Here is a 21,090-nt window from a genome sequence, read left to right on the forward strand (position 1 = left end):
TTATGTACAGTTGGAAAATGAAGCTTTGGAGAAAATGGAATAGAATAAGGGGGGAGTGGTGCTGGTGCTTGGATGGGGATAGGTTGTAAAGAGGATGATCACAGAAGGTTCGATGGAACATTTAAGCAACAGTAGAATAACGTGATGAGCAAGTCACAGGGGTACCTATTCAGTCCAAAGGCACAGTCAATGCAAAGTCCTTAGGGAAGGTGCATGCTCAGTGTGTTCCATACACCTAGGAAGCCTGTGTGATCAAACCTAGAGCAAGGGAGGAGGTTAGAAAAATGTGAGACAGAAGAGGAAATGTGGACACAGTCACAGCCTTTATTTCTTTTTTAAGTTTATTTATCTACTTTGAGAGAGAGCATGCAAGCAAGGGAGGGGCAGAGAGAGAAGGAAAGAGAGAACCCCAAGCAGGCTCCATGCTTACCCAACTGAGACACCCAGGCATCCCCAAGTCACAGCCTTTAAAGCTATTAGTGGGACCTCAGCTTCCACCCTTGGTCATGTGGGATATTTGAACAAAGGAGCTATATTGTCTGACTTAGGTTCTTTAAAAAGGAAACAGGAACCAAATGCCCAGAAATAAATGAACAGATAAACCAAGTGTGATACATCCGTACGGTGGAATGTTAGTGATAAAAAGGAATGTAGAGCTGATGCACATATGCTACAACACGGAAGAACTTTGAAAACAGTACGCTGTTTTCAGTGCAAAAGGTCGCATATTTATGATTTCACTTCTGTGACACATCCAGATGGGAAAATATAGAGACAGAGGTCAGCTTCATGGTCACCAGGGCTGAGAAGGGGGAACGGGGGAGTAGCTGCTTAATGGGTACAGGCCTCCCTTTGCAAGTGATGAAAATGTTTCCGAACTGGATGGAAGTGGGATTTAGTACACTACGAATGTACTAAATACCGATGGATTGTTCATGTTTAAGTAGTTAATTTTATATTATGTGAATCTCACCTCGGTAAAAAAAAAAGGAAGGAAGGAAGGAAAGGAAAAGAAAGGAAAGGAAGGGGAGGGAAGGAGAGGAAAGAAAGAAGGAAAGGGGGTAAAAGGGAGAAAGAGAGAGATAGAAGTAAGGAGAGCCCGGCCACTGGTGCAGCAGAAAAGAAGCTACCGCTGTGGCATAGCTCTGCTGAGCTTTATGGGAGGGCCTGGCCCTTCCCTTCTTGTTTAATCCAGAAGACAATTGTTTTTTATTTTTTGGGTTTTTTTTTATGCTTATTTATTTTTGAGAGAGACAGAGACAGAATGCGAGTGGGTTGGGGCAGAGAGAGAGGGAGACACAGAAGCAGAAGCAGGCTCCAGGCTCTGAGCTGTCAGCACAGAGCCCAACACGGGGCTTGAACTCACAAGCTGTGAGATCATGACCTGAGCCGAAGTCGGACGCTCAACTGACTGAGCCACCCAGGCACCCCAAGACAATTGTTTTTTTTAACTACGTTGCCTATGTGAACATTTTAGTTGCTCTTGAAAAACATTTTTAAGAAGAAACTCCTACCTCATCCACCTTTTCAAACATATTTAGATCTGTTTGAATGCTTTTTTAAGAGGTGAAATCATGACCTGGCTACTTGTTTTTCTGCTGCACCGAGAATCGGTGGAATTCAGACAGGCCTTGACTGTCATATGTGAGCACTTAATAGTCCACGGGCTGGTTGGGAGAAGAACCCTTTCATACCCGAAAATATAGAGAGAGCTTCTCATTACGCTGGAGGCTAGGTAGTTTCAGAGCGTCTGGCACCGCTCCATTTTACAGAATCCAAGGAAGCTTAATCATATGCCCAGGTGACCCTTAGATCAACAAGGCGGAGGATTCCATCCGTGCTCACAAGACCCCAAAGCCCATGTGCTTCCCACCGCCCGTGCGGCCTCCCACCGCACTGGAGAGCAGGGCATAGGGACTATCTGAGGTTGTGAGGGACACTACAGAAAATAAGAGATGGCACGGTGACCTAAGGAAAAAGGAAAAAGAAGAAAAACACTTCGAGAACAGTAAAACAATTATTTATGGTATTTTACAGCCCTTACATATACATTATAAAAGTATCTAACGTTATACTTCACAAAGTATTCCTTTACTTGGTCTCCCCAACGTTCTGTAAGAGGGAAAGGAGGACTTGTGTTTTTTTTTTTTTTTTTTTTTTTTGCAGTTTGCAGGTGGGAGAGCAGAGATGGAAAGAGGTTAAATGACTTCCTTGAAGGCACGGAGCCAGGAAGTGGCCAACCTAGGTTTGACCCGGGTCTTTGGAAAACAAACCCAATGGCATTTCCGCTGGACCATTTTGCCTGGGTTTATAAGTAAACATGATTTATGTATGACTCCAAGATCTTCTGATGGGAAATGTAAAAATAAACCTACTATTAAAAAATTATCATACATCCCAAGAGCTCTTTTTGTATAGCCATTTTCTCATAGCTCTGTAAGCTTTGACACATTGGTATCAGACATATTGGCCATTCGTTCTCTGGCAATGAAAGGCACATCATCCATAAGTCCTGCCGAAAATATGACACCCTAACCACGATTTCAAAAATTAAAAAAATCAGAAGCCGATTATACTAACCCACCACAAAGGAGAACAGAAAATTGATCTCCACAGCTGTCCCCTTCGCTCAGACCAGCAGAAGAGAGAGAAAGGATACACGATGCACGAATCCAAGCATCCTCCAAAGTTTTGTCAGAGCACATATGACCACAAGACAGCCTTTGTACCTCATTTTCTAAGTGCATTAAAAATAAGGTTTGCAGTAATAACAGCAAGACTGGGGACAGAGTTTAGGAATCATGATTGTGAGAGTCACAGCAATAGATGTGCCTTTTCCATCAAAATGGATCAATCATCTGTCCTTCTCTTCAGCCCTGGGGACCTATGGCAATCAGCATAAACACCTAGTAGAAAGTTACTCAGACTGAGCAATGCATTTGAACCTGAACTTACAGGCCACCAGCAACATGATTTCCCCCTTCAGGACTTGCTCTCACATTCGGAGTAAAAGCCAAAGTCCTTTCCATGGCCTGAGGGCCTGCCTGATTTTGCCTGTTCCCCTTCCATTTCTGGCTTCAGCTCCTCCCACTGTCCCTTTGCTCTCCTGCTCTAGCCACAACACTTCCCTGATGCTCTTGGAACTCACGAAGCACACATTCGTCTCCGAGGCCAATGCTTTCCGCCTACAAACCTGCATGGCCAGCTCCCTCACATCTTTGAGGACTTTGTTCAAATACCACCTTCTCAGCAAGGCTTTCCCAGGATATCTGCTATGGGCTGAATGTTGTTCCCCCCAAATTCGTACGTTGAAATCTTAATCCCCACTACCCTAGAGGGTGACCATATTTGGAGATAGGGTCTTCAAAGAGGTAATTAGTTAAAACGAAGTCCTCTGGGTAGGCCCTAATCCAATACGACTGGTGTCTCCATAAGAAGAGGGAGATTAGGACACAGACATACACAGAGGAAAGGTGGCCATTTGCAGGCCAGGGAGGAGGCCTCGAGAAAAACTAGCCTTTCTGACACCTTGATGTCAGGCTTCCAGTCTCTAGAACTGTGAGAAAATAAATTTCTGGGGTTTTTTGGTTTGCTTTATTTTGTTTTGTTTTTAATGTTTATTTATTTTGAGAGAGAGAGAGAGAGAGAGAGCATGAGTGGGGTAAGGGCAGAGAGAAAAGGAGACAGAGAATCCGAAGCAGGCTCCACACTGTCAAGCACAGAACCCGATGTGGGGCTCAAACTCATGAACTGTGAGATCATGACCTGAGCCAAAATCAAGAGTTGGACGCTCAACTGACCGAGCCACCAGGCGCCCCTAAATTTCTGTAATTTAAGCCAGTCAGCCTGTGGTGCTTTGTTACCACAGCCCCAGGAAATCAGAGTAATTAACCACACACCCCCCTCCTCTATTTCATTTTTGTTTTATTTTTTTCAAAGCCCTTATCATTCTCTAACATATGACATATTTTATTTATGCATTTTGTTTACTACCTCCTTCACTAAAAATCTATGCTCTTATCAGAGCAGGGATTTTTGTTTTCTTGCTCACTGCTGTTACACCTGTTCTAAACAGTGACTGTCACAGAGTATGTGTTCAATAAATACTACGCCCCAACGTGATCACCACTGAGTGCCCTGGGAGGTGAGAAAAGACCAAAGGGCAGTCAGGGTTCGAAGGAAGAGGGAGGAAGAGATTTGGGTGCTGGCACAGTAACTCTGCTTTGGGAGGGCCTTTCTAAATGTTTCTTCTTGACCCACTTCTGAGCTATGTTGGGCAGCCACAAGCAGCTCTTTATCTTCTAATGCTGTCTAGAAGATCTCTGCAGAGCCCACAGTGGGTATCCCCTCCCCTGCCTTCTGTATTGTTTCCTGTCTCTCCTCTGCATTTCAAGCCAAACCAGAAGTCTACAGAAGATATCAGACCAGCTGCCCGTCTGGGCTGGACAGGAACCTCTCATGCAGCTCTGTGATGAGTGATGCCAGCTACTCCTTGTTGTTCTGTATCTTTTCTTGTTGCTCCCTACACACCAGCCATTCACTTGCCTGCAGTTAAACACATCTGTGCTTTTTGTATTGCAGGCCTGGGTCTCTCTGAAGGCAGGAATCAGCTAATAAGAGGTCTCTATCCTTCCCACAAACTTGTTTTTGTGCTAGTGTCTTCCAGAGGTTCCGCCCTGAATCAATGCATTCATTCTTTCAAAACATGTCTTGAAAGAATTATATATATATATATATATATATATACACACACACACACACACACACGTACTATATATGGCACATATATGCATGTATGACATATATGTATACATGTATATGCCATTCTGCTGCTCATAGCAGATCTTACATATGAGAGAGAGAGAGAGAGAGAGAAGTACCTTATATATATTGAGCACATGTTATGTGCCAGGTAACATGTAGGCAGTGAACAGAATAAGCCAAAATCCATAACATCATGATGCCTAGATTCTCGTAAAGAATCTTGTTAACCCAGGTTTCCCAGAAAATAGAGCCTGAAGCAAAGCTTGAGTGCTGATCCTTTATTAGGAGCAGTGAAATGAAGGGAGAAAAATGAGGCCAACAAGGATGGCCAGCACCTTCATGGTGGTCACTAGTAAGCTGGTCAGTGTTTTATGAAGAGGGCCAGTCTGTTGGGTGGCTCCAACAGGCTGTATAGAAACACTATGCCTGGGATCAGACCAAAGGAAGGGAAGAAGAAGATGAAAATTATATGCCAGCATCCTCCCTTGAAGATTTGCCTAATAGATAGTTAACTTCTCATGCCTCTGGCCCCTTCAGCACTTCAGGGGAAGCAGACACCATAATCTGCCCTACAGCACTTTTTCTGAGTTCAAAGTGACAGAAGGAGCCAGAAATGATCATTGCAGTAGCAGTTGAAAACAAGAGAGACCAAGAGAATCTGAGATGACCCATAAGATGTGTTTACAAAGATTTACTTTCCATTGTAAAAAAAAAAAAAATTCATTGTTATCAAAAATAGCTAACAACAATGTAGATCATCCGTTGTGATAAATGTATCACTCTGTTGGGGATGTCAATATTGGGGAAGTTGATGCATGTCGGGGGGGGGGGATATATATGCTTATATTTGAAATCTCTATACCTTCCTCTCAATTTTGCTCTGAACCTAAACCCTAACAAAATAAAGTCTATTTTTTCAATGGGTAGCAAGATAAAATGATTACAGTAATGATTACAGTTCATGGTTTTGCTATAACAACTTGTAGTTGATAGGGAAATTTAATTTTAAGTGTAATTTTTGTTGACTCTGGTTTATACTCAATGCTGAATTCATTTGCCATCCTGTCACTCAGAGCAGATCTTATTAGTTACCCATGAAACCATTCCCTTTTAATCTTGCTGGCAGAATTTTTTTGTGCCTAATGCTGGAAAATGAACTATGAATGATCTAAGCCAAGGGTTGTCAAATTACAGCCCAAATCTGACTCACAGACTGTTTTTTATAAACCCCAGGAGCTAAGAAATGGTTTTATACTTTCAAAGAATAGAGGAGGAGGAGGAAGATGGAAGTGAAGAAAAAACATGCAACAGAGATAATATGTAGCCTCCAAAGTGTAAAATATTTACTATTTTGCCTTTACTTGTGCCTGAGCAGTTATTTGTTCGTCTTCTTCACGAGGCTGTCAGCACCCTGAGGACAGCATCCAAATTATATCTAACCTTCTATTTTCATAGTCCCTAGTCCAGGATCTTGCTACCCTATGATCTCAACAGTTGCCTACGGAACTAAATTGAATTGAAACGTCTAAGGGTGTTATTGAGTCAAACAGCAATGTAAGAATCATAAAGTTCCTGGGCAGTCACTGTGCCTAAAAATAGCATCTGCTGCAATGGCAAGTGGAAAATGTCATAGATGAAACAAGAGCTCAGCAGAGCATCTCACAGCATGCAGGTTTCAAAGAGAAACAGCACAGGCTAGAAAGGGCACAACAGATCGATTTCTTGATGGTATTGAGCTTATCCTGCACACGCATCGCGAAAGTAAGATATGGGATGCAGAGAATGAGCCAGACAGTTAAACCCCGTAGAAATAAGGAGAGACTGTGACTAAAATAGGCATGTAGGGTCACCCTGAATATCTTGGATCAAAAGAGGAGAGAGAAGGGGCCGCACACAGGACAGACAACCAAAACACAAGGTTGAGAGCCATGGAAATTACTCAAGTGTAATAATTCTCCCTTCCCCTAGCTGGCGTAGTAGCCTGATTTAAAGATACCCCTGTTTGTCTGGCATGAAAGCAGGGGAGAGGAGAAAGACTCCAAAGGAACAAGAGCACTCCTGGCCCAGAGGGAAGGAGAGAGCTCTTTAGTTCCTGCATGTTGCCGCAAGTGCCTCCCTTCCCCCATGGAGAAATCTGTTGGATAAATAGGATTTTTTTTTTTTAATTAAAGAAAGTGTTTTGATTTTAGAATTCAAAATACTATTGTTTCTGATTTTGCTCTGTTGCAGGGTCAAAATTTACAGACCACTCAGATATGCCAAAAACTGGCTTCCTTTATTGTCCATGAATGATACCTAAATTAACAGACTTCATCTTGCTGCTATGTGACTCGGGAGAGAATGGAAGAGAGAAAAGGAATATATAGATCAGAATCCCAGCAGAAAACATGTTGCATTCAAACTGGGTAATAGAGAAGAGTTTCATAAGGGATTAATTTTTCTAAGGTGTAGAAAGAGTTTAAGGAACTCCATAAGAAGCAGTGCAATGCCCTAAAGCTAAAAATAGCTGGAAGCCTATTGGGAAACAGGGTTGAGAGCAATTTCCAAAACCAGGAAAGAAAGCAACATGGAAGAGAGCTATCTGCAAGGAACTACGGCATTTGGTAGAAGTATACAACCAACCTGCGTAGAAATCTGGCAGGAAGTCCCAGAGGAATAAGTATTCCGCCCTTCTTCAATCTCCAGCTAACTTCTCCCACTTGCCACATGCAATCGAAAGCCAGAGAACAAACACATATATGAGGCATGTCGTATACGTCAGCCTCTGTGAGCACAGAGCAGAGAGTGCAAGAGAACAGAAGATGGATATGGATGGCCAGATTGGCACAACCCATCTCTTTTGTCTTCAGCATCCACTATTGGATTTGCTGAGGTGAAAAATGTAGGTCTCCAGCACAGGAAACCCTTAGAATCTCATCAACCACTGTGTAGTTACAGGACAATATCAATGTGGTTATATTCCCACTTGCAAACTAGAATAACTTCTACCGTATTCTTCATATAAGAGGTGGGGGAAAGGGAAAAGGGGAAAAAAGGACAAATGGAAAACTTATCTGCTATAGTTCTTATTTTTATAGCTGTTCACAGGACCTACGTTAATAATTGTGAATTCCTTCTTCTACCACTCATTCCATTTTTCCTTTACCCTCTGCCTGCACCTCCTTTGGATGGGGTCCTTCACTTGGTAAAGTGACTTAAAACCTCATTGCTATGGAAATGAAGTTCTTGAGGATCCTGTCTTTTCCAGTTGATGTAGTTTTCCATTGACAAGACTATTGAGTGAATTGACAAGACAATCTAGTCCATACCTTTGGTCCAGTTACAGTCTACCCAGCAGTCGTGGTGTAATGGCAGTATGATTTTCTCTTGCTGACAAGGATCTATCATCATCTCAGTTTTCTCCACCTATTATTTCAACAATAAGCATTCACTGGGGAGGAGCCAAGGTGGTGGAACAGCATGGAAGTTTTTTTGTGTCTTGCATCCATGAAATACAGCCAGACCAACACTAAACCATCCTGCACACCTAGAAAACTGATTGGAGGATTAACACAACAATCTGCACAACCTGAACCACAGAATTCAGCAGATACGCAGCTCGGAGGGGTGAACTTGGGGAGGGAGAAGCTGGGAGGTCAGGGAGGTGCTTTTGCAGGCAAAGAAAAGACAGAGATGGGGGGGGTGGGAGGAGAGGAGAGAATATGGGAAAATCACCCCTCCCCAAAAGCAGCTGGAGAGAAAGTGGAAAATTGGAATCAACAATAAGCATTCACTGAAAGTACATTTTAAAGATAAAGTCACTGTAGCTGTGGTTGCCTCAGAGACAAGAGGACCTCGGCTTTCAACCCTTGGTATCACTGCTTCTCATCTGATATGTGTCTTCGCTCAAATCTTAAAATCCTGACCTTTTTTCAGAACAAAATCACCTGTCTGTCTTTACTTTCATTCCTATCTGGAGAACTACATACTAGCGAATAATATAGTATAAATAAAAAGCCAGAAAAAGAACTAACAGATCACTTTCCTCTTAATGTATATGACCTACACAGAGCCCTTATTTCCTAAGCAATCCAAACTAAGTGTCACAGAGAAGGTCACACACCAGTTTCCCTGGCTCTACTCTCACCCACTCCAGTGCAATCATTACCTCTTCCCTAAGCCATTGTGCTGGCATTGTTTCTAGTCTTACCCCTGTTAAACTTAGTCTCCATCCAATACCAGAGCGATCTTTATGAGTCATATCAAGTTTTTCCCACGCTTGAAACTCTCTAGTGGCTTCTCATCAGTCCTGAATGCTGGTTAGTGTCTCTGGGGGCTTGCGTCTCATACAACCTCACAGATGAATCTCCCCAACACCCAGGTGTTGCCATCTGCTACTGGGGGAGGAAACACCCATGGCCTCTGCCAACGCCAAGAGTAAGAGCAGTACTCATAGTGCCAGCCAAATGCAAAAGAATTGCTACAGCAAGTACCAAGGATTATGTCAAGACTCCTTGTGGGAAATTTGGACTATCTCATGCAGCTGCAAAGTTTGCCAGAACCGCCCTTGAGAACTGAAGAAGATCCTGGTACCTTCTGCTTTATGTTCATCAGCATTCAGAATTTTTTAAATCTCTTTATTTTAGACTCCTTGCCCTAGATGGAAGCATTCATGAATCCAATTCTAAGGGTATTCTTCCATTTATGGTTTAATTCCTAGAAGATTGGTCAAAAATAAGTAAAATCACGGGCTCCTGGGTGGCTGAGTCGGTTAAGTGTCCAACTTTGGCTCAGGTCATGATCTCATGGCTCGTGAGTTTGAGCTCCACATCGGGCTCTCTGCGTCATCACAAAGCCTACTTCAGATCCTTTGCCCCCCTCTCTGCCCTTCCCCCCATTCATTCTCTCTGTCTCTCTGTCTCTCTCTCTCTCTCTCTCTGTCTCTCTCTCAAAAAGAATACGTAAAATCCCAAATTTTGCTCAAATTATTACCCTGAGATTCATTTGGAAGGAGAGAGGAAAAAGTCCAAAACTCCAGCTTATCCCAGAAATAACGATAATTGTATTAAAAAGCTTAGCTGGGGTACCTCTTAGTATTTGCAGCCCACACCCAAAAATATTAACTTCAATTAACCTGTGAATGAACTTACAATTTACATATGTGCTCACCAGTCACCACCAGGTTTGACCTAACCCTGCAAGAATTTGGCAAGTGATTGGTGAGTGACCTATACAATAAACCTGGGATTCTTGACTTTTCAGAGGAGGAAATACTGTAAACAGTCAACCACTGACACACTGACCTCTCCTGACCACTGGCTTTCACCTTCTGTGGAAAGAACTGTATATTCCTCAACGCTGGTGTCATTTGTCCATTCTTCTAGATAGAGCTCATCCAACTAGCTCTACCTCTTTTCTCTTTTTTAAACCATTGCACAAATTTGGGAGAGTCCCCGAACTCAGTCCATTTCCCCTTTACTTTGTTTCCTGACTTACAGGAACACTGGAGAATGCCTTCCTTAATAGATTCAATCTAGTTCCACCATAGCACCGGGGGCTACGTGTATTTCTCTGCGAGCAACATCACCCCATTCTTTTATCCACAAACTGGTAATGATGCCAGTGGATCCTTTTCTGTGTCTTACTGTTTTCCTTTCAGAATTACATGCTGAATCAACATAATAAATCTACATAGGCAATATAAAAGAAAGCCCAGAAATCCCATAGACTAGCTCAATACAGGTCAACTACTTAAAGTTCCCCAATGTTTTTTTAACATGTCTCTGATTCAATTTTCTCATCCTTAAAATAGAGATAATACTAACAGCTACCTAACTGGCTTAGATTCAAGAAAAAGTATATAAGGTTCTTGGCCCATTTAGCAAATGAGAATGTTTACATGATGATGATGATATTAAAGGGAAACAAATCACAAAGCCACAAGATTTAGGATATCAAAGTGTTTATTGAGGTCAAATAAACATAGCTCCATAATTATTGTCATAAATATTAGCTTTTTACTTAAGTAGCAATATCATGTAATATTTCTATAAATAAATCTATATTATTAAAATGGCATAAATAAAATGTGTACTTACAACAATAAATAAATTCATAAATATAAATATTGATTCTGGAAATGAAGTTATTTAGGGATTTTTTTTCCCTAAAGGAATGGGAAGTAATATTTTTTATGGGAGTAGACAATTGTTTTAAAAAAAATAAGTTTCTGGGTATAAAACACCAACCACAATAAAATTTTATCAATAATTCTCATTAAGCATGGAAGGTCTACCTTCTGATCCTGTGGACACAGGTGACATTGTTCTCTTTTTTTAAGCTAAGCAGGGTTTACTTAGAATCCACCCATGATTAAAAAGTTTGGCTTCCCATTTTCCTTTTGGTAAAAGAAACCTTTAAGGGATCTTGTTATTTCTAAGGGGCAAGAAGGGTTAGTCATCCATTTTCCAGCTTTGCTCTGTTCAATTACAGGCATTTCTCAGGGCCATAAACAGCAAATCCAGTTCTCCAATTACTTTGATCTCTCCATTCTCTCCAAGCTGTAAAAATAAGAACACATGAGTATTTGAGCATTCATACCATACTTTTTAAAGAGGAACAAATTAGAAAAAGATGGTTGGGTTGCTGGAGACAAAAACCAAGTTTTTGCCTTTTGTAAAAGACTAATAACAATACCCTTTTAGCAGAATATAACTTGATTTGCCATAGAGCTTAAAATTATGGTTAACTGAACTCTAAAGGCACCAACGGGCATCAAATCTCAGTTGTATCTACACTAATGAAGCTGTTTAAAGCCACTTCCTAACCAGAGCAAGCGGATGGGAGCTGTGCAGACATCTGCAGGACTGAATGCCCCCACTATGTTCTGCCCTCCCTCATAGCCTCACTACAGTCTATGACCATCTAATTATAACAGCTCAGCTCACACACTTTTGTACCAAAACTATACATTTACCAATACACGTGAGCTTCTTCTGTTCTCACCTCCTTAACAAAGGGGGAAAACAACAACAGGTTTTCACTTTTGTAGGGAAAATACCAAATAAGTCCCATCCAGTTGCTTTAATTAGTAGAAAGTCAGATACACACTATAACACCACTTCTCTCCTCCTCCTGCCGGGTAGGCTGTAAATGAGGCTTTCAAACTCCATAAGAGAGAGAACTCAGATTCAAGTTCAAAGCATTCTCCTCTGAAATTCATCTAATCTATTAAATGTGCTCTAGAGTATTTCAAGGAAACCCGTAAGCCATCATTGTCCTCTCTGCTTTGTTCTCCTTTCTCTTCCTCTTGTCTTCCATCATTCCACCTTTCCATACTTCCTTTGACATAATGCCAAGCGATATTTCTTATACCTCCAAGACTGCCAAGACTAGAAAGAATGTTTGAAGTTAGCTTGCCCTACTGTCTATCATCCATTCTACCACAGCCTGCTCTCTGCTTGTACCTGCAGTGGCAGGGACATAACACCTCCAAGACCGCCCTCCCATTTCAGCCAGTGTTGAACAGTTATCTCTGGCGTTGAGCTTCCTCTGGGTAATGTTCCTCTCTTGCCTATGCTCTCTGGAGCTACAGGGTTAAAAGAAAAATACCATAACCGCTCTTCTAGGTGGCACCCCATTGCAAGAGTTGATTCTCCCAAAATGGATTAAAATTTGTTTTAAAAAATGCATTTAAAAAAATGCTTTAAAATTTGTTTCCCCACATGGATCACCGTCAGATGTTTCTCTCCCACCCTGCATTTTTCTAAAGCCAACAAAGTAAACTGACATCAGGAATTTTTCAGACCAGAAGTGCAAAGCACTTCTTTGCAATGGCATGCTAATATCCAGCCCTCCACATCGAGGTAATCGATATATGACAAGAGAATTGATCTTCACAATGAAAGGCTACAAAGCCTTCCACTATCCAAGGAAGAAACAGACACATTCGTGAAATCATGATCAGGAAGAAATCCTTTTTTTAAGAAACATCAAGGTGGGAAGGAAAAGAAAATTTAGGTTACACCTGTTAGTGAAAATTCCATCGGCTAGAGCTTTCGTGCTTCTGAGGTATAACTGTGCCTGTCTGCAAAAGCATCACTTTCGCTGCTAGTAATCATTCCACTGGTTTTTGGATGAGTCACAACTGCTAGTCTCAGCTTTCTACTATTGTTCTTTTCCCCAAATAGGCCACGTGACAGTATCATTCACTGTTCGAATATACAGTAGCCTACATAAGATAAATGCTCACTGGGAATTTGTTGAGGGAAGGAGGAGACCAGAAAGGAAGGGGAAAAGAGAGAGGAAGAAAAGATTATTCCCAGTTCAGACTTTCATTCACTATATGAAAGCCATTACTAACATTTCATTCTATTTGAAACTGTATAAAAGAAATTAGGGGTGGCTCACTCTTGCTTTTAAATTAAAATCTACAGCTGTTGGGTATTGTACAATGATGATTAAATATAAGCGTGAATCATTCCAGAGATTCATCCCCTACATAAGCCCAGCTCTTTTATTATGATTGTTCTGGGCTTCTCTCTCCGAGTTTTAAACCATCAAATCAATGACTTCAAAAATCACCTCAAATAAATTTTCCCCCAGGTGCTTTTCTGTTTTTTGAACAGGTGCCTGTTCAGATTACACGCTAATAGGAATCTCAAATTTCCTGAAGAATTAATAAAACTAAAACCAACACAAATTGCTGCTGGAAATAGTGTTGCATAGAGTATTCAGGAGATCTGCCTAGTAGCCCTGGCTTTGCTACTGGCCATGCCCAGAACATGGGGTGATGAGATTAGAAGACCTAATTTCCCAGCCGGTTCTATGATTCTAGGATTTGCAAAACTGGGAAGCTTATTTATAAATATACAGACACATCTACGTATATGCACCTAAATGATCAACCCAATGGTAGGCGAATCAAGTAAAAAATTGTCCATAGGGGGAAAAAAGAAAGAAAGGGAAGAAAAAGAAAGTGACACGTGTCTCTCCTCTTTAATAATTTAGCGTTAATAGTTATTAGTAGTACCTTTTTCACTGTGTCCTTCAGGTTTTGCACATTTCTCTGGATATGCTGGTCATCACTGTCAATATGCTACAAAATGAAAACCAAAACACTTATTTTAGCTTTATGAACTTGAGTGTCCCTAACCGAGGTGCGTTACAATGCACCTGGAATTAAAGTTCTTAGCAATTTTGCCCACAATGACCCAGATTTCACCAGTGACCTAGATTTGCACAGCTCTTGAATTCTCTTGGACACCCAAATCCAGTCATTTCCCTTACATGGAACCTCTTTTCACCTTTGGGAAATCCTACTGAGGTTTAAGTGTGTGGAAAGAGTGGAGTGGTTTATGCAAATTCTGTGAAGAATAAAACCCTAACTCTCCCTCACGAAAAATGCACGCTCAGAACAAGAAACGGACATAAAGTATGTCTTGGATGAACAGTAGGCCCTCCTTAATAAATACTGAGTCCCGTCGCTCCACCCAGTCCACCCCAATCTTTTTTCAAAATTTTAAATATTCAGAGCCATCAAGGTCATACACCTCTGACTCGGTCACTTCTTGCAGCATCCAAAGGGCAACCATGTTTGCCCACCCAGCACCGAATGTTAAATCTTTCCATTACCCTTTCTCTTTCCCATCCCTTCCATCTCTACTCAGAGGAACCATTTCCACATCTAGGCATTTTTTCCTACAGCTCCCAACACCTTTCTCTTCTCACATAACTTAAGTTGCTGTTTCCCAGGAACAGAGGAGCCTTCTGTGCTCTTGTCTTTCAGATACCCTTCATCACCATAAATTCAAAATGTGACTCAATTAAAGCAAAAACAAATCACTCTGACTCCAAATCACTCCTGTAATGGTGTGGCTGAGGCACCTCTTGCTGCCAGCCTGGGTAGGGGCAGTGAGGGTTGGCGTGGAAGGGCTCTAAAGGGAAGAAGGGGGGGAACGCGGGCTAGGAGTGGGTGGAGTTAGGGTAGGAGAAGAACTCACACATTGGCTTAGTTTGTTGCTGAGCCTGGCCAGGAAGGGCACCACCTCCTGCATATAGGGCTGGAACCTATCAGATTGGGGGAGCAGCACTTCTTCAAGGGTAAAGTTCAGCACCTGCTTCATCAGATAGCAGCGCTCTCCCAACTGCAGGCAAAAGTGGAACAGCAGGGGTCATGGTAGGGGGCATCCAGAAGATCCAAACCATCATCACCACCACCCAAATAACCATGGATGACACACTGCCTTGCTCATCCTGACTATGACTTACATTGACTTCGTAGAACAGTTTCTCCCCGATGAGACGAACATCTGTGTTGTTATCTGCCAAACTAGCCTGGAAGAGAAGAAAAGACAAAGTGCCTGGACGTCAGGAAGATAGGAGAAAAACCTGTGAGTAGAGATGCATTCTATCCACGTTCCCCAGAGCAGCCCCAAGAAGACTAAAGAAAGAATTCAGGTGTGTGCATGAGTTTAAAATAATGCACAGAGGAGTAAAGGGAAAAACAAAAGTCAGGTGGGCTAATAAATGGATTTTTTGGAGTAAAGCTCAACCTACATATCCTCAAGGCCAAAGTGGAAGGTCTTCTGGTAAAGCCCAATCTCCAAAAATTCTCTAAAGAGACATAGAAAATAATCTCTGGTCTACCAGTGAGGATAGATGATGGGTTCCTAAATATTTTAGTAGTTTCCTGGAGAAAATTTTTGGAACTCTCAGGTTCCAAGTAGATAGATGTGAAAGAGAGAGAGAGAGTTTGAGATGAGTACCTCCTTAGCCAACATGAAGGTGCGGTTGGTGATATAGGGCTGCTGGAAGTTGGACCCGTCAAGCCTGCAGTGTGAACTGATGGGCACAGCCAATCCTCCCTGCATCCACAGGGCAATGAGAAGGAGGCAGCTAACGGCCAGAGTTCCCATAAGGGAAGAGCTCCCAGGTTTCTGCAGGGCGGCCATCGCAGACACCTCTAACTTAAACAAATGGCGACTAGAAAAGGAGAACCTGGTGTGGAGAGAACAAGAAGCAAGATTACAAGGGAAAACAATGAGGCATCAAGAAGTTATCATTTCAAACCAAGCTTGCTGAAACACTTACCTGTTTCAACGATTCTGCTTGTGATGGAAAGGGAAAAGCTGCTGCTTTTATAGCCCCCAGAACACGTTTTTTTGTGAAAAAGATGACATCAGCAATTATCTAATTTCCAGTACTGTCTTCTGAGAACTACCTAACCACCAGAAGAGCCCACAAAACGCTACCTCCTATTTTTCCCACCCCGAAATGTGAGTGTTTCCCTAAAACGTCACTATTAGGGCCCAGAAGGTGTTTTTACAGATAAATCCCAGAAATTTTCTAAACCCCACTTATTTTTCAAAGAAAACAATTGCTTTGTCTTCGCAGATTCCGGATTCAGCATACTAGTTTTTGATCTTCCGTAGTAGCTGAGTAAACATTTTGGTTGTGGACTCATTTTCCTACCAGCTTCATAGATTCTTATCTCATTACAGGTGATAAGAAATAAAGGACCCATGTCCTATATCCTCTGCTCTAAAATAAAGAATAATGATAGCTTGGAGATAATCCCATTTTTAAAATTAATTTTATCTCTTTTTTTCAATATGCTGAATCCTGAGGAAGACTTAAAATTTTTAAATAATAGTGTTGGCTAATCTAAGCACTGTTTTCCTCCCATTCTGTGACTTTTAAATATTAACAATTATGGTGGCTGCAAATATATCGTAAAATTTTTTATTGAGGGGTGGGCGCCTGGCTGGCTCAGTCAGTGGAGCGTGTGACTCTTGATCTTGAGGTCATGAGTTCAAGCCCCATGGTGGATGTAGAGATTACTTAAAACAATTTTTTATTGAATTATAATCAGTATCAGTTTAAATTTGGAGACCTTAATGCTAAACAATCTAATTGCCATTTTTCTTAACATGCAAATATTTTAAGAATACAGTGGCTATAGTAGTTTATCTTAAAATTTTACCTGTTCTCATTCTAAACAACACACAAGTTAAGTCTCAAAATAATATTTCCAAAAATATTTATTTTTTAATGTATTTATTTTTGAGAGTGAAAGCATTAGAGGGGGAGGGCAGAGAGAGAGGGAGACACAGAATCTGAAGCAGGCTTCAGGCTCTGAGCCACCAGCACAGAGCCCGAAGCAGGGCTCGAACCCACAAACCATGAGATCGTGACCTGAGCCGAAGTAGGATGCTCACCCATTGAGCCACCCAGGCGCCCCTCCAAAAATCTTATAACAGTTTTTATTATGTGTATGGATGTCTAAGGAAGAGAACCTGGCAATATAGTGGTTATATGTTGACTTTGAATTATTAAAAATACACTGAATTCTTTTTTTAAGTTTATTTAAGTTTTTTAAGTGTACTTAATTATTTTGAGAGAGAGAGAGCACAAGCAGAGGAGGAGCAAAGAGAAGAGAGACAGAATCCCAAAGAGGCTCCGCACCTACAGTGCAGAGCCCAACTTGGGGCTCAAACTCACAGTGAGATCATCACCTAAGCCAAAATCAAGAGTAGGAAGCTTAACCAACTAAGCCACCCAGGCACCCCTAAAAATACAATGAATTCTAAATAACACCTAAAAACTCAACTGGAACCCCTCCCAAAGGGTGGGAATGGGGAGCATGTGCTAGGGGAAAGAACGTGCAAATTAGTTTGTTCAGATTTTTCTCCTCCCAACTGGTTAAGACCAGGAATGTTGAAGAACTGGAAGAAGGAAAGCGAGTAATTGAATCTTGAGCATTGGTAGAATGGCACAGACCCGGATGAGGAGCCACAGGAAGGACTAAAACAGCATAAGGACACTGAGCATTTGGGAGGGTGCCTTAGGAGAAAGATGCAAAAGGGAAGATTCAGGAGAGCGCATGAAACTAGACCCATTCCAAATGTTTGCTTGAGGTTGTTTATGAGTCCAAGATGAGGAAACTCTTTTTCATCCAATTTCCTATTGTATGAGATATGGCCATTTTTTTTTCCAAAATTCTGTATAATTATGTTAGCACTGATTTATTCTATATTATGGATTAAATAGCCTTTTGTTAGCTTGCCTGGGAATCTGACCAGCATACATAATTTTGTTCCCATGGGAAATAAGGTTTTTTTAAGTTTATTTATTTACTTTGAGAGAAAGAGAGAGAGCTTGGGATGAGCAGAGAGAGAGACAGGGAGAAAGAGAGAGAATCCCAAGCAGGCTCCATGCTGTCAGCGCAGAGCCCAAGGTGGGGTTTGAACCCACGAACCATGAGATCATGACCTGAGCCAAACCCAAGAGTCAGACATTTAAGTGACTGAGCCACCCAGGATCTCTGGGAAAATAAATTTTGACGTTATCGAATTATATGCTTCCCAGGGAAGAGTCTCAGTCTTTTTTATCTTCGTATCTCCAATGCTTAAAACAGCTCCAGACACATAAAAAGAAATCAACAAAAAAGACGTTGATCTGTGAATTTAAATAATTCACTAAATATCTTTGGGAACACTCATGGAGGTAATTTGGAACTGCCTTTACAGTACTTCTAAAGTTGGGGTTGGTGCAGTACTACTTGCCAGCTTCATTGTTATTCCTGAATAGGGAATAAATAGCTGTGAAACAAAAACAGAGTGCCAGAAAATTGCAAACCAGTCTTTAACAGCAGCAACATGCGTATTATTCACTATCTAGTCCTGAGGGACAAACATCAAAAAGATAGCGTTGGGGCACCTGGGTGGCTCAGTGGGTTGAGCTTCCGGCTTCAGCTCAGGTCATGATCTCGTGGTTTGTGAGTTCAAGTCCCACATCAGGTTCCCTGCTGTCAGCCCAAAGCCCACAGAACCGGCTTCAGATCCTCTGTCCCCCTCTCTCTGCCCCTCCCCCACTTTCGCTCTCCAAATAAATAAATAAATAAATAAATATTAAAGTGCTAATGGAGCCAAGATCTTAGGCTTCAGTGAACTTGACCAAAACCCGCTAACGTGAAAATCTGCTCTAGGATTGCTGAACAAAAAGTCTCAAAAACCCTTGTTATTAGGAGAGGTTGTGGATACAGTATAAAACTGCTCCTGTGAAAAAACAACTGGAGACAAATGGGTGCTAAATAATTTCAGATCATGAAAGGCCTTCTCTTCAGCTGTTCCCTTGTGAATTTTCAAGTGTCTTCCAGTAGTCACCCTAGATAAACAGCAACCCTGGCTTCCCAGACCCAGACAGACATACCCATTGTTCATCTTTGATTTATGCAACAGTTTTCCTGCTCTAATGCCAGGAAGGGCTAACCAGAATCCCTAACCAGAAGGTAGCCTTCTCTGTCTTGCTCTACTCTCCCTAGCACCCGGGATAGTGCCTGGCACATAAATATTCACTGCATGATGAAACTATTTCTCAATTCATTGACTGATGCTCAGAAATCCACAATGCATTCTTTTTCTTTTTAAATCTATTTATTTTTAGAGAGACATAGCACTAGCAAGGTGGGGGGGAGAGAGAGGAAGAGAGAGAGAATCGCAAGCAAGCTCCACACTGTCAATGCAGAACCCAGTGCAGGGCTAGAACTCACGAACTGTGAGATCATGACCTGAGCCAAAACCAAGAGCCAGACGCTTGACCAACTGAGCCAACCAGGCACCCCAACACAATGCATTCTTTTAAAGTATACGTCTCTCTGGGGCGCCTGGGTGGCTCAGTGGGTTAAACGTCCGACTTCAGCTCAGGTCATGATCTCACGGTCTGTGAGTTCGAGCCCCGCGTTGGGTGGGCTCTGGGCTGATGGCTCAGAGGCTGGAGCCTGCTTCGGATTCTGTGTCTCCCTCTCTCTCTGCCCCTCCCCCGTTCATGCTCTCTCTCTGTCTCAAAAATAAATAAAAACGTTAAAAAAAAAATAAAGTATACATCTCTCCAGGAGAAATAGAACTTCAGGTGTCTGGTAAAAAGTTGTGTATTCATCATACTCCTCAGTATAACACACATGATCATTGTTCCCTGCAAGTTTCTCTCTCTCTCTTTCTCTCTCTCTGTCCCACTGTGTGTGTGTGAGAAAGAGAGACACGGAGACAGAGAGAGAGAGATCTCACCCTCCTAATCCTCCTTCCTTCTGCACCACATAACATCACCACCTCCACACCCGCCAGAGGCCATTGGGCTAATGTATTTATACACATTTCTGAATCCTTGTAAAACGTCACGTGTTGTTGAGCATGCGTAGGTAAAATAAAAATGGTTCTCTTTCTTAATCTTTCACTCAGTACTGTGGTCTTGCAATCTATCCGTGTTGCTATGTGCAGACCCTTTTTCTAACATGCCACTCAGCAGTGTATATCCACGCTTTACTTATTTCTCCCCGCCTCAGTGGGCACCTAAACCGTCTCCAATTGCACTCTACAGACACTGCAGCACTAAGCAACCTCATCCAAGTCACGTAATGGTATATTTTTGAGAACATCTTCGGGATAGTTACCCAGGAGTAGGTCTACCTGGTCTTAAAGATAAGTTCATTGCCTTTTTCTAGATACTGCCAAACTGCTCTCCAGAAAGACAGCACTAAGGTTTGTTTTCTTTGGTTTTCTTCGATTTTGAATCCAGCTTTGATTTTGCCAACTTTTGGAAGTTTAAAACGCTATCTCATTATTGTTGTAATTCTTTTTTCACACACTTGGAGCCTCTTGAGTTTCCCCCTCTCTGAATTGATTGTTTACATCTGTTGCCCATTGTTCTAGTGGGCTTTGGGGTTTTGTTGTTGATTTCTGGGCGTTCCCTGTATATTTCATACATTATCTCCTTTGCTTGTAGGCATAACAAACTCTCCTCTCAACTTGCATTCTACTAACTTCATTAGTTTGGTTTTTGTTGAATAGAAATTTGATTTGGATGACATCTAAGACATTATTTTTTATTACACGGTTTGCACTTTTTAAGGCTTTGTTTGAAAAGTCTCTCTCCACCTCTAGGTCACAGAGATATTCTTCTGTCTTTTCTTCTATTTATGGTTTTACCTTTTACAATCAAGTCTTTAATGGCTTTTTGTAGATGACGGAAAGTAGGGAATCCAGTTTACTTTCCTCCATGTAGCGAGTCAGTTATCCCAACACAGTTCACTAAATGGCGAGTCCTTTATTATGTGCGTATTTCCCATATACAAATAGCTAGCTCTGAGCTACCTGTTTTGTTCCATTGGTTGGTTGGTTGGTTGGTTGGTTTACTTATTTATTTATTTATTCTTGAGCCAGTTCCATAATATTTTTATTACTGAGGAATATCTTTGTATCTGGAAAGGAAATTCTGCTCTCTTTGCTCTTTTTCAAGACTGACATTGTTATTCATGGGCTTTCATATATTTTTTACATAAATCTTATAATA

General features: G+C 41.6%; 1 protein-coding gene across 1 annotated transcript; it reads right to left on the bottom strand.

The window, feature by feature from the left end:
- Positions 1–1,841: 1,841 nt before the first annotated feature.
- Positions 1,842–15,695, bottom strand: IL22 (interleukin 22). Its single transcript, XM_030322292.1, has 6 exons — positions 15,510–15,695; positions 15,013–15,078; positions 14,745–14,888; positions 13,775–13,840; positions 11,234–11,303; positions 1,842–1,939 (listed from the first exon to the last, which is right to left on the bottom strand). The coding sequence occupies exons 1-6, from the start codon at positions 15,693–15,695 to the stop codon at positions 1,842–1,844; spliced, it is 630 nt and encodes a 209-aa protein (XP_030178152.1).
- Between the last annotated feature and the right edge of the window lie 5,395 nt (positions 15,696–21,090).

The sequence above is a fragment of the Lynx canadensis genome, chromosome B4 (genome assembly GCF_007474595.2).
Source record: "Lynx canadensis isolate LIC74 chromosome B4, mLynCan4.pri.v2, whole genome shotgun sequence".
Lineage (NCBI taxonomy): Eukaryota > Metazoa > Chordata > Mammalia > Carnivora > Felidae > Lynx > Lynx canadensis.